The following is a 15049-nucleotide window of genomic DNA, read 5'->3' on the forward strand; positions in this document are numbered from 1 at the left end:
ACAAAGCAACGGCACAAGCATTTTGAAATAAAATCAGAAAGACACATGCAGAAGATAAAACTAGAAAGAAACTGTAACAAAAAGAGGTTATACAAATAAACCACAGGTAAAACAATAGTATATTTAAAAGGTGAAAGGAGCTCTTTTCTCAAGGAGAAAGGGAGAAAAGCCCACAAGTTCTGTTTAGATACATTACATGTAAAGCTTGCTAACTGCTAGCAAAAATCTTTAGGATCTAATGGAGAACAGAAGAGCAACAAGACAACTGTAAAGAAGAGCAAACCTACCTGTCTTTCTAGGAGAAGGATATAAGTATATATAAATGAAAATATTCACAATGATCAAATGACTATATAAACAATATATATAAAATTTTGGAGGATAAGATGATAAAAATACCACAGATTTCTTAAGGATAAATCCTGTAAAATACCAAGTTCTTGAATGAAATACCTGGACTGATGGTTCAGAGGAAAACATATGCTACAGTTTAGTACTGCTACAACTTTTGACAGTACAACAATGATGTGTTGTTTTCAAGAAAAGAGCAATGTGCTCTAGCTTAAATCAACTCAGGAGCTTGGTTTGGAAACTAAGGTCAGGATTCTGCAGTACTCTGTCGCAGTCTGCTTCTAGCCACATCTTTCTTTTTTTTATTTCAATAGCCCTGATGTGTATTTGCCAAGCTGTCACTGCTGTTTTTTTCAATACCTAGCACATTAATAAGAATAAATTACCCATAATTAAGTTGAAATAATGGAAATTATACACTCATTTTGAAACATATAATTAAGTAACATTATACATTTTAGGACTTTCTTCCCTTCCTTGCTTTTGTGTTTAACTCACTGTGCACATACCTCACATTAACCTGAATACTGAAACTTATGTTCCATTCAAAAGGACATTAAAATCACTGTCATGACACTGTTTAGTTTCTGCTTTCTCTATATTCAATTTGCTTCTCTTTCAGTAGTAATACTATTTTGTTTGTTTTCATGCTAGCATACACTAACCTGTGGTGAGCACCTGCTAAGAACTAAGTAAAAATTAAGACTTCAGGTCATGATACATTATTTACTTTCCCCAGCCCACCCCCACTGTGCACACCCTAAGTAAATAAAAGTTAATTTCTCTGTAAATATTTAATAAGCTTTTCTTCTTTCAAAAGTAAACTTAATCAGTACTTTGTGATTGCATGACAGTAATGTTTAATTGACTTCTTCAATGTAAATTTGATAAATTTGATAAAAAAAGATACGTAAGATTTCTTGCATTTTCCTAGAACAAACATGCCAAGAAGGGAGATCCAAGTTCATCTGAACTATATATGAAGGCAATGGCATAACAAGGAAAACTGACATTTTCCAAATGAACTGTTCACACAAACAGACAGTGATTGTTCACAAATTATTGCTTTTTCTGAAAGTAATGAAAGCAAGAGAGGCAAGCCACATCCTTAAAAGCTAAACAGTGAAGAATTTTGACAAAGCACCAGAGAGTAATTAAGCTAACCAGCCACTTATTATTTCTGTCTTTCCAGAGGTCTAGGTTACACAACATATTTTGTAATCCTTAAATAGAACATGCCAGACTGATCCTATATAGTCAGCCTTCCATCTCTCCTGCAAAGAGGGCAAAGGTTTCAAAAAGGAAAGGAAACCTTTCATGGTAAAGCAGAAATTTTTCAACATGCAGATAAAGAAAGGTAACAAAAGTAGTCTCCATTGCCTGAACTAGCGCCTGCTTAAAACTGTGATGAGAACATAAGAAACAACATTTTACCAGTTTGTTTCTTCTACAAACTATGAGAAAAAACCATTCCAGGATGGACAACTGTGCCCTGAGAAGGTCTGCATATTATTGCTAACTTAGCGTAACGTGCTTCCCTGAAACTGCCGTAGTATCAGCCTTGTTGTGTTCTCATCAAACCCAAGAATAAAGGAAAAAAAAAACCTATAGAAAAGAAGGAAAAATGCTTTTTTTGTCCCTAAAACATGAAGGTTACTTTAAACTAATACTTTACATCTCTTTGCTAATTTTTTGCTATTTTACCTTTCATCAAAAAAAAGAATTCCATCTCCATGCAGTTGAGTATCATAAAGCTCTTCAAGTTTTAAAGCACTTTGGGACAATTATTTTGAAGGGAGCCCTTGACAGTTAAATGACTCAGTTAAACGAATGTTATAGATTTTTAAATTAATGTTATATGATTTTTAGTGACATACTGAATTTAACCACAAATAAGAAAAAGCAGGTATAAGCAACCTGGATGTATTTCAACAATAATGTCTTGCTTGAGAGTTCAATGGATTTTGTATGTTCTAAAAATGAAATTAATAGCTAGACAGCTCAAGCTGGGATTGCTCATATTTTTTCCTTCACTTTCATGTTTGGTTTCACCTTTATTAAACATTTATCTTTTTTTCTTTTTAAAAAATTTAAAAGACCAATTTTTTTTTTTTTTTTAGGCTTGCACCTACCAATGCTAACTCTGTGCTACATTTTATTGCAACCTTGTGATGATAAAGACTGTATTCCTTAGCCTAACTATTCCAGTTTATTTTACTAAAGCTCTGGAAGTGAATTGAAAAAAAGCAAAAACAAAAAGTACACCAACCCCCCCCCCACCTCCACTGTTCCAAGGGAGTCTCATATCAGAGTTTTGATTGACAGAGAACTCTGGTTGAAGTGACTCAAGTAGGACTGGGCCTACACAATGGAGATTTATTTACTGTGACCACTATCTACTTAAACTCTGATGTTTTTACATCATTTTGCATGTCCATATAAAATAATAATAATAAAAAAAGTTTAAAATAAAATTACAGTTTGCTTTTTGAATTTTTTTATATTATTGTGCTGAAGCATAATAACAAGGCACAGTTCTTCTGATGACAAACTACCACTCACTGAAGATTTTTATTTGATGGAATAAAACGAAATTAATGGAAAACTATCCACTAGGACTGTTATTTCCCAGTAGATTAAGAAAGCGAAAACAAAAATCTCAGTGATGAAGAAATGAGGCTGAAAAACAGGGATCATGCATACTCAGTTTCTATGGTGAAATGAGCTGGAAGACTGTTTCACAGTAGAAAGGCCAGCTACAACATGAAAGTAATATTTAATGGGACCTACAGTCCCATTTGTCTAAAGCTTTCAGCTTTGTAGTCTAACACCAAAAAAAAAAAAAAAAAAAAAGTACTGCTGGAGCAGTCAAAACTTGTTTCCAGTGAAAGATACAGGTACAAAACAAGCTGATGTAATAAGATGGTTTCTGAGAGTATTAAACAAATGAAGTGCTAAGTGGAGTCAGAGAATCAGTTCTCTTTAGCTGTTTTTAACCTCCTGGTGTTTTTACTTCCTTAGACCCACATGCCATCTCCTGCACATCCTCTGGGTGCCCAGAGCAGCCCTGATCAGGCCTTCTCACCTGCCTGCCTTCTGCTCCCAGAGCATTCCCATTGCCCACACTGACAGCTCATCCATGAAAAAGATGGGGGGAGGAAGGAAGGTAGAAAAAAGGAGACACTTAGCTACACAGTAGGATTACTTAGCCTAAGAAATTACGACTTTAAATACCACTGGACTACTGGCATAAGCACCATAACACCACTGAAAAGCTGCACATACCTCACTTTTCTTGGGTTATAAATACTAGAGACAAAAATATTTCATCTGCGCAAATAAGAAAATCCAGGTATTTCATATGCAAAGGATTAATGATTTTTCCTCATATTTGGGAACAGCTACCATACTACCCTTCTTGCCCAATCCTCCTCCACCTCAGAGTGCTGAAATAAAAGTAACTGTACATTTTACTTTAAATGTCAGCTGTGGTTCAGTAAACAGGCTGACATGCTATTCCATATGGGAAAAGAAGCTTTGATTTTATATCATTTTCACTAGTTAGATTCCTAGGTAATGTATCTGGGGATACTTAAACCTGCGTTCACTGTAAGACATCTGTGTTTTATACTGTTTGGCCCTCTGTATTTTCACAGCACATAGGTGAAAAATTAGCTGGGTTTCTTACACCTGCTGTGCAACAATGCGAAATCTCTATATACTCACAGATGTAGAAATACTCCCGGCCTGGCCTGAACTCAAATCCTAGTGAGAAGGGCGTGAAGAGTTGGAACTTTTCCGAGAACTTCAATGGTCCATTTGGGGAATGTGGCCGATTACATTCCCACCTCTTGAACCCCTTGGAAGTGTGATCACAGGAGCTGTAGCCATCAAAGTTCACCATGTACAGAACGTAGCGTTCGGTCTTATCTTCTGGCACTGAGTCTTCGTAGTGAGGGCAGAACACATCCAGGTAGTCATTGATGCAGACATCAATGTGATAGTCACCTCTCTGGAATCTGAAATCACAAGAGGAGTTCAAATATGAGCATAGCTAACTCAGGATAACCTTCTAGCAGAGTAACATTCTCATAAAAGGGGTATCACTAATGGCACTTCATTTCACTCCAGCCATGCACATTTACTCTCAAAAATGACCCTTACAATTCAACAGAGCTATCAAAGACAGATTATGCCGGACTACGATCATACAACCTTCTGGATAAAGGTTTTGTTCTATTCTCTTACAAAAGGAGTCTGTTGCTAACAGACTTTCCCTACAGTTTATAGAATACAGAAAAAAAGAGAGCACTTGCCTTATCTGGTAGTGGTTTGGGTTTTTTTTAATTGAAGAAAGAAGCAAGAAGAAGCAAAGAAGTCAAAACTGCATCAGCCTTCCCAAATCAGTGTCTATATAAACATCTGCTTATGCATGCAAATAAATAAACTAGACATATCCTTTTCCCTGAATCAGTCAGTAATCATGTGCTGAAAGTAAATTTGACTGCAAGTACTTATAGTTACTACATGAACACAAACAGGTTACTTTTTTTCATAATTAGCAGCATAAAAAGTGATTTGAAAAGCAGTGCTTCTCCTTTGCCAAACGTACACAGTGCGGACGTTGCTCTGTTCAGATGAAAGGATTCTGGGATACGAATTATCAGCACTCAGCCTAATGTGACAGTTCTGAGTAAGAAACAGTTGAGAAATGCAGTGCAAGGCACCAACCGAGACGCATTTTATTATTGCTATTATTATTACTGATGAGTCAGTCCTTAGGGATGTGGAATTCTCATTTCGCTTGGAAAGGGAAGTTTCCTTTTTCCAATCCTCCATGTTTCACTTACATTACTTTTCTAATGCCTACCATAGTATCTGGAAGAAACTATGGAAATAAATTCACTGCCTCCATGGGAGCTTATACTATGATAGATTTAATGATTCCATAAACCAGGTCTTATGTCCATTAAACTCCCTGGGGCAGCTAAAGAAACCAACCACTGACCTACTCCACTTCAGGCTGACTGGGCTACTTGTAGCTTCTCTCTTTCACGGCTGCACTTGTCAAGTGTACCACAGAGCAATAAAAAGGCCATGACAGATTTAACTATAATACTTCTTTTTAGCTGAGGGGCATATTTTAAACACCTGATGGGCTTGAAATCTGCCATCTGGATCCTTCTATCTAATTTCAGAGAAAAAGTAATGATCTGCTGGTCCTCTAAGGATAAATTCAGAGCAAACTATACCTTTTCATATCCCTACAATAATTTAACTTCAATAAAATAGCTTTTTAAAGAAGAAAAACTGCATACCCATCAAAGTATGATATATCTGTATAATTTCAGCCAGTGCACAGCCTCACAGTTCCACTATGTAACATGGAAAAGCCTCTCTGAACAACAGTTCTTCCAGCAGAATTCACATTTATCTAAATAACTGGTTAAAATGTATATTTTTGTACTCCAGTGCTTCAAAAATGTGTCACCTGAACAGACACCCTCTTAACACATTAGCAAAAATGTATTGTTATCAAATTGATGCCTGTTCTCTGAATCAGTTAACAGTACACCATTTCTTACAAATAATGAAAAAGAGTGTAAGTAACAAATGAAAAAGCCGTATTTGGGCAGTGGTATCTTTAATTTTTTTAATTACAGTTTTAGTAAGTAAAAAGTAATATATATTTATATATGTGTGTCTTTTTGTGTGCATGCTTTTTCTAACCATGTAGATGATAGACAATGGAGTCTTCTCAAGGCGTCAAGGTTACCTCTTATATCAGCCTGTGCCTTCACAATAATGCCCAATTACAGTTTTCTGACAGAAATTGTATGCTTCCAGGCTTATACTTGATACATTATATGTATTATTATCATTATGTTGTTATTACTAAAGTACTTTATACATAATACAGTCAAGATCAGACTGAACTCCTTAACATTAGACTTCTACAACACAAATAACCTTATGTGAACTGTTTTTCCACATTATCTTTAAATCAGTGGAGAGAAATAGGAACTTCTGAAGTCTAATTCATCTGGCCTCTTTAGGTCCAAGGTACATTGTAGATGGCTCACCCTCTAGAAGAAGCTATTTCTCTCCTTGAACTAAAAGAAGAGTCTAGAGAGGCAGTCTGCCCTGTAAATAGATGAATTTGAAGGGAAGAATCCAACTGTACAGCCCATGATAATGGAGATGATAAGTACAAAGAGGCAGACAACTAAGTGGGTGAGCACACTTTAAATCCAAGTTACCAGTGAAATCGAATTCATAATCTGCACCAGTGACATGTTCTACCCAATACCACAAAAAATGAGCTAAACTTTTGGCAAAGTTTCCTACTGTATTCTTGTTAAATAAACAAAACTACAATGCAACTTTCCTCTTTGATCAGTGGCATTTTAGTAGATTCATTCTTATTTCTCCCTTTCTAAGTGCTGAAGCAGTTGAGCATCTTCATTCATTGCACACACTCTTGCCAGTTAAGTGCGGTCTGCAAAGCAGGTTTGAAAGTGAAACACACTGACCAAGTCCTTTTTATCCCAGTGTCTTTTCCTCCCTGCTCCCCTACTCTCTCAATAGTTTCCATTCCACAGTCATCCATCATAGCTAGAAAGTGTTTACATTTACACATTTAAAAAGGGAAGAAATGGCACATATTTTAAGTGATTTAAACTGGCCTTTAGCCAATATTGCTGGCACAGCAGTAAACCTGCTTGAGGGAAAACATATACCAAGGTGTTTTATTGGGTAGCTCTGAGTGAAGTCTCTTTACTTCAAGTTATTGGCCAACTAAGATTCAGAAAGCAGGTATTTACTTCCCCTCTTATAGTATCTCAAAGAAATCAGTAATTAAAACCTCATCAAGTGTACTAAAAAGATATAGAACTAATTTTATATTTCCAATAGTGGCTGAGACCATTCTCATTTCTCCATCTACAAGCAGTGTGTTGTATTTACCTCCTCGAAGAGGAAATGAAAAGTCCTCTAATCTAAACAAAAAGACAAAGGATGGCCACGAGTTAACTCACAAAAAAATTAATCAGCTCAGATTCCTCAAAGCTATTAAAGGAAACACTTCAGAAACACACTTCCAAGAATTTTAAACCACATTTGAAAGGAAAACACTTAACATTTACAGGCTGAAAACCTCTTACCAGTAGGGTAATGTCAGATACTAGACTGAAACAAAAGTTCCATTTCAAACTAAAGCTATCTATATATGATGAGGAGCAAAACATGTAAAGGGAAGGTGGAATCCATTAAAAGACATTTGCAGAGACAATAGGAATAGCAGATCTCCTATCCCTTTTTGCAGTTCCATTCAGAATATAAAGCTTTCTAATAATGCTACTGATGTACTTTTCTCAATTAGGTCTTCATGCGGTTCTGGCAGATCCTCACCCAGACTCCCATACCCTTCTGGAACCATGTTATATACGTGAGGATCTTTATACTAACCCCACTGCAAGGAAAAAGCCAGTCCTATCTAGATTTTCCATAACAGAACATTGTATTGTGCTAGAAACCAACCAAAAAGGCTTCTCCAAAAATCTGACAGGATCTAAAAACCTTCTTCCAAATTATGTCATTTGTCTCCACGCACTCTAGCTTACACATAGCAAAACACAGCTATTCTTCAAACATAATTAAACTTTGGTTTTTGTCGGGTGGCATTCAAACAGCATCTTGGGAACCTGCATACTACAAAGCTACTATTAGATAGTAGTGTTATAAAAGCCATTTTAAAGATAGAGGTAGATAGTTAAGTAGTTTCTTAATCTAAGTATTTCCATAACCAACAAACATTAGCTTGCTATGCAAAACTTGAATACTGCTTCCAGCAAAGACATAGGAACGTTTCTGTGCTCTAGTGCCACTGATGAAATGTCCAGATATTCAGGATGCAGAGAAATAACTCAGTGGTTATTCTAACCACAGAAACGCAAGACTAGCAAAATACTTTTAAAGTAAGTAATGTCTTCTGTATTGTGTTATTCCATTAACAAAGTGTGAAAGTACACTGTGTGCATGCTTCTCTTCATATTTTAAGTCCTGAATTTAGTGAATTTCATCTTGAATTTAGTAACTTTGCTGGTCACTGAAACAAGTGACAATTTATTTGAACAGATATTTAGAATGCAATAACAATTTTGTTCAGTTTGTCTCTTTCTTCCTTACTCAGAATAAACTCTACAAAAATCCAGTTTAAGAACAGCACAAATAACACTAATTGACCATTATCACTTACATAGATAAAAAATTGCAACAGCTTCTGCTTGTTGCCTCCCCTACAAATCCTATTAGTTATATTCTATAGCCCTTCCTGTAAAATCAACATACTAGATGCTTTACTTCAAGATAAGTGTACTGGAAAATTTGCCTTTTACTATGTCAACCTTTCTTTGTTTGGAGTCTGTTCTGTCAAATGCATGCAGCAAGGCTTCACTGTGAACCAGAAAAGACTTCAAACAAATGTTCTGACAGTGAATTACGAAATTCTGGTCTTCAGTCAGGTATCAGAAGGGATCAGATGCAAATGACCCCAATTCTGACACATGCACAGCCTGTTGACACCAATGGACAGAGGACATTGCCACTGCTGAATGCCTTACACCACTCACCCTGTTGCCAAATCATAATCTGAAATGTAAAGCAACACCAACAATATTCACTGAAGTAATTTATTTTTTGGGTAAATACAAACCACAATTGCCCATAGTTTTTCAGAAATAGCACAGGAAAAATTTACCTGCTCTGTTTCCTAAGGAAAAAAGGTTTTTGTGAGCAGCACATGTACGTACCCCTGTATTCACATTCAGGTGGTGAGGTCATTCAGCTCCTCCTTTTTATTTTCATAATCAGTAAGAGCCACTTTAAACTAAATTTAATGGAAACAGTGAGGTCTCAGAAAGAAGTCCATTCCTACAAGTACCATGAAAAAAGTAGCCAGGTAAGAAGATCCCATAAGTATCCCAAAGGTAGTGGGTTTCTGTGGCTGGGTAGCGGGGGTGGGGTGGGTGGGGGCTACAGGGGTGGCTTCTCTCAGAAGCTGCTAGTAGCTTCTCCTGTCCCATGGAGCCAATGCTAGCCTGCTCCAAGACAGACCTTCTGCTGCTGGCCAAGGCCAAGCCAAACAGGAGTAACGCCTCAGTGATAACATATTTAAGAACAGAGATTATTGCGCAGAAAGAATTCCAGCCGGGGAAGAGTGGAGTGAGAACATGGGAACAACAAGGTAGACACCAAGATCAGTGCAGAAGGAGGGGCAGGAGGTGCTCCAGGTGCCAGAGATGAGGCCCTGCAGTCCGTGGTGCAGCCCATGGTGGGGCAGCTGTGCCCCTGCAGCCCATGGAGGAGCCCACACTCGAGCAGGTGGATACACAAAGGAGGCTGTGACCCTGTGGGAGGCCTAAGATGGAGTAGGGTCCTGCCAGAGACCTGCAGCCTATGGAGAGGGAAGGCCACACTGGAGCAGGTTTTTCCCAAGTAGGACTTGTGGTCCCTGTGGAGGACCCACGTCTGTACAGCTTCGTGAAGTACTGCACCCCATGGAGGAATGACTTACAGGACAACAATCTGGGAAAAACTGCTGCCCAAGGGAGGTACTCATTCTGGAGAGGTCTATCAAGGACTGTCTCCCATGGGAAGGACCCCACAGGAGCAGGGGAAGGACTCCTCTCCCTGAGCAGCAGCAGAAACAACAACTGATCATAACCACCATTTCCCATCCCTCTACACCACTGGGGGGAAGGAGGGAGAGCATCGAAGGAGAAGAGGGGGGAAGGTGTTTTTAAGACTGTTTTATTTCTTACGCTTTGGCGTTAGCCATAAATTATGTTAGCCATAAATTTAAGTACTATCCCCATTTGGAGTCTGTTTTGCCCGCAAAGGTAATCAGTAAGTGACCTCTCCCAGCTGTTATCTCTACTCATGAGTTCTTGGCTGTTATTTTTCTCTCCTCTGTAGAGGGAGAGTGAGAGAGTGGCTTTAGTGGGTACCTGGTATCTGGCCAGGGTCAACCCGCTACACCAACAAAGGCTGAATATCCAGTAGATTAAACATTATTAGTCAACATAAACATCTCTTACAAATGCTCTCGGGCACCGGAAAGGGTTGAAGTAGAAAAAGAATTAGCTTGAAAACTAAGTTTTCAACTTCGTGTCAACAGCTATGAAATAATTTGCCTAAATTATTAATAACAGAGAGATAAGTAGGTTTTTGTGTATGAAATAATTTTCTGGAAACCGTTAACATCATTTAAAAGGACAACATTTTGATTGCTCTTAGGTTATGATGATGTATTTACCATTCCACACTACTGAGCTCTCCCATACCTTTTGTCTCTGACTAGGTGGCAAGTGTGGTGCACCAGACCATTCCAAGCTCTTCTCACATGCTATGACTGGAACACAGCAGCAGAACTTGTGCCTCATTATTCTTTTACACACTTCAAGCCCCCTCATTTCAACTTAAGGCTGTTAAGTGTGATGGGGGAAATCTTGTGGTTGTTAATTATCTGAGGGGTTGTGGGATTAAGTGTACCATTTTACTGCAGATAATTTTAAAGATGCTATTTCTGTGCTATGGAAAAATAACCTCTTTAATGCTTTTCTGCTCTTTTCACTGGCTTTGTCACAACATTTCACAAACTCTGTTCCCAATAGCTCTGCTGACATCAACAATGATTCCAATGCACAAACAATGAAGCAATCAAAAAGCTATTTTAATTTTAGCTCTATTCAAACCAAAAGAAAATTCAACATTTTCCAGATGCTAAGAGAAGTGTGTTTGCTAACAGTAGCAAGCCAGTGACATTTTAGATCTCTAGCAGGATATTGCTACCCTGAGCAAGCAAACAAAAAAATCCCTCTGATAAAAAGAAGCAGTCTGTGATCTTTTAGTCCTTAGGTTACAGTTTCACAAGTTAAAACAAGTTCAAGACACCATGAAAAAGCACTATGTAGGACACAAAATCAAGGCTGTTGCTCAAAAAAACAGTATTCAAAAATTATGCCTAGAAAAGACTGCAAGCTAAGTACACAATGCAGAAAGAAACTTATTCTCTCGTCATTAAGTCCTCTATTCAATTAGCATTTATTGGAGTAATTAAACACTGGGAAAGGATGCCAGGCTAATTGTTAGATTATGATAATTATACAGCTTTGCTGTGCTACAGCTGATCAAAATAAGATGTGGTCACACACACTCCACTAAAGCTTCTCTGCAATCATCAGGCTACCATGGGAAACTTATTACTATAATAAGGCCACTTATTACTTGTTCATTATCAATCAGGCAGAGAAACTTATTATTTGTAACCTTCGTTTTACTCTCCCACCCACTCTGCCGGAACAAGCCTCCCAAAAGGTTGCACCCAGGTCTCTGCCTTTGGCTGGCTCCCTTCCATCATAATTACACAGCTGAGCAGAATCAGGCTCCTGCACTTGAAAGAGTTCATCAGACTTCAAATTACGGTTTCACAACCAGCTGCAAGCGCCTATCATGTTTCTTGAAGGAGCCCAGTGATCTCCCTGCATTTCACTTCACATGCATCTGTGGGAGATTTACCTTCCCCTTTTGACTCTCCTGTGTCCCTCTCGTCTGGGAGGTTTTTCACATTCACTTAGATGGGTCCAAATGCAAAAAGCAGTGAAAAAAAATGCATTAAGATGGGACCTCATGAGAAAAAGCATCAGTTTTATGCGGCTTGTCTCCCTAGAGAATCTTATGCCTTTACCCCTTCTTATCAGCCAACCGTACAAGAGAGACATTGTGCTTTCCTGTTTGGAGGGCTGGGGTTTTTTTCTTATTAAAGAACAGTGTTCTCATCAGCTACCATTGTACCTGGTACTTCATACTGCCTATTTACATGAGACAAACAAGTGATTTACTATGGGGACTAGAACATGGGAAAAAACATGAAACAAACCATTCAGGTTTTTAAAGAAAAGAACTCATTAAGCACCAAGTAGCTCTGAAGAGTCACAGAATATTTGGCCAGAACTGAAGAAATTCCCCCAGAAAAATACTAAATTCATGAAAATTATTTTTATTCTGTGCTGACCAAAAAAATGGACCTTTTGAAATGCTGGAAGCACCAACCCCTTCATTGGCAGTTGATCTGGGAACTTCTTAGATAGGACAGGCCAGGGTTTACAACAATGGTAACCTTCCCTTTCCTGAACTTCTCTTTTCCCACACTATTGAAATTTACAGCTATCCTGCAGGTAACCACTTACAAAATTTAAATTCTCTTAACTTCCAGGAGCAAGAAATTTCCTCAAACTGGAGGGAAAAAGTAAATCAAAAATCTTCATGTTGTGTGGAGGTTTTTTTGGTTTTATTGTTGTTTTTTTTTAATGTGCCTTGGTTGAAATACATTGTTTGCAACATGAAGAAAGCGTGCATCCAGAGCGAGGCTTCTATTAGAACTGTGACAAAAAAGACTGCAAAACACAGAAAGAAAGCAGTAGGTATTAAAGGGAAAGGGAGATGTCCTATTTAAAATGTACAAGTTCTTTGAATGACATATCTTGTGTTAATTCCATTAACCTAAGAGACACGAAATACCTTTATTTTCTGGTTCTATTTCTGAAGAAAAATTTAAATTGCATCATAACAGTAAACAGTGACAATGAATTTACAGTATAGACTCATATTTTAGTTATTTTTTATTATTTAAAGTCTCTTTAAGAAATAAATAAAAAAAATGTGTTTACTCCACTTACAATTAATAATTTCCCCCCCTTACACTCATAACTATGTTTATTTATACAGCTGGATCCCGTATGGACTTTTTATAGCTAGCACTGCAGAAAGATGGATGTTCAATGATAATAAAAACATTAAAAAATAGAAACTAATTACTCTTCTCTGAGTAGATATGAGGGAGGGAATCAACAAATCAACATTTATTTCCCAACTATAAATACAGAGATTCTCAAGTAGTGCAGCATCTTTACCCACTTAACTTCACACCATTCTGCCCCTCCTAATCAATAAGCTGGACATTTTTCATGTTGTGTATTAAAACTGTTTTCTCAGACTCCGTATTTGTAAAGTTTGTTCAAAGCTGGCACATAAGACTTTCACCTGATCTCTTAGAATTTCTCTTTTGCTGCAACTTGTGAAGCACAGAACTCGCTGCATTTTGGGGGCTTCAGTAACACAGTCACACTGTTGATGATCAGGGTGATAAAGAGGTGAAACATGTCAGAGCACTGGTCCTGACGAGGTCAAGCTCTTGTTTCCCAGCTGTCCCAGCTCTGATAGCTTTAAACCCAATGACTACAGACTACCTGACTATTTATTTTCCACTGCTGTGGGCATTTAACTTGCAGAGATGGATGAAGATAGAAGGGAGGTGAAAGTAAAGAGCTACTGCTCTGTCAAAGGTATCACTTAGATTTACAGGACAAACTTCAGTGTTGAAGCCCAGTAACATTATCTGAGACATACCACACCCAACCAGATACTGAAGGCGGCCTGAGATTTGTGTTCAGAGCCTCTGTCCACACTTTGAATCCAAAATGTTCGGGTTGAAGTCAGTCCCTTTGTTAAGTTGATTTATGGACACAAGCTCATTACTTGTGTTCCCATTAGTACTACTCTAGAGTTCAGCAGCAACATTTATCCCACTTTATCTGATGTGGAATGAGGAGATCTGGTAATTACTACTCACATATTTTTAAATGTGGTCATCAATATCTTCCACACGACTATACATTTGTCTGTTTTAGACATTAACAAAACAGAAGATGTCAGCTTCATCTTTTATTCCGTGCTTTTGCTTGAAAATACAAAACCTACTTCAGCTACCTCCTTCTATACCAGGAAAACTGCAGTCTGCTGATTCAATTGTTTAAAAAGTAGTGAGCTCTGCTGCAGTGACACATAGTTACTGTCAGTCACATTTCAAAGACAATAACATTTCCAGAGTTTAAATTCTTAAAAACCAAAATAAAATAATAACAGAAAACCCCTACAGGTAGGAGTACTACTAAAGAGTCTGAACCGGACTCTTAACAACATGTGTTCACCATGTGCCTAATGCAGAAGACAGTCTATCAGCCTTGATGGAATGTGATTCTGTGAGTGGTATTTGCTAACCCTGCCTAAGGCATGTGCTGACATCTGTTAATGGATATGGAGAACAATGCCCTATCTGCAGAAAGGTCTTGCTTCTCACACTCACTAAATGAAAGAAAAGAATATTTGCCCAATAAACATGTTGACCTGCACACTGAATAATAAAGATAAACCTCAATTAGTTTCCACAAGGAAGTGCAAGTAGCACAAGTCAGCTCAGAAAATTTGTTTTCTCACTAATATATTAAAAGCAGAGTGATGGCTAACTCCTATAAAGTGAAATCTCCATCTCTTCCATACTCCCAGAGAAAAAAAAACTGCATCAGTTTGCACTGGTAAACATACACGGGCAGCATTTGAGAAGAAACATGTATTTTGATAAAACTGTCTATTTATTGAATATTACCTCCATCTGCTGGGGTAGAGAAATGCTTTTCTCTGACATTAAGTTATAGTTGTTTATTATTAATCTCAAAATCTTTCAACAAAATTAATTTAAAATATTTTGTCACTGAAATAGAATTTGGAGACTCAGTCACCTTAATAATTTGTAACAGGTAAATTCTACAACTTACAACATGCAAGAGTATAAAATGAAACT

At 37.6% G+C, this 15049-nt stretch overlaps 1 protein-coding gene across 1 annotated transcript in view; it reads right to left on the reverse strand.

The window, feature by feature from the left end:
• Positions 1-15049, reverse strand: part of EFNA5 (ephrin A5) — a 204411-nt gene that overhangs the window by 33490 nt on the left and 155872 nt on the right. Inside the window, exon 2 of the mRNA XM_027880834.1 lies at positions 4078-4370. Within this exon, the coding sequence (XP_027736635.1) occupies positions 4078-4370 (293 nt within the window). The remainder of the gene's footprint in view (positions 1-4077; positions 4371-15049) is intronic.

The sequence above is a fragment of the Empidonax traillii genome, unplaced genomic scaffold (assembly GCF_003031625.1).
Source record: "Empidonax traillii isolate 1590-97213 ecotype Southwest subspecies unplaced genomic scaffold, ASM303162v1 scaffold75:size1520028, whole genome shotgun sequence".
NCBI lineage: Eukaryota > Metazoa > Chordata > Aves > Passeriformes > Tyrannidae > Empidonax > Empidonax traillii.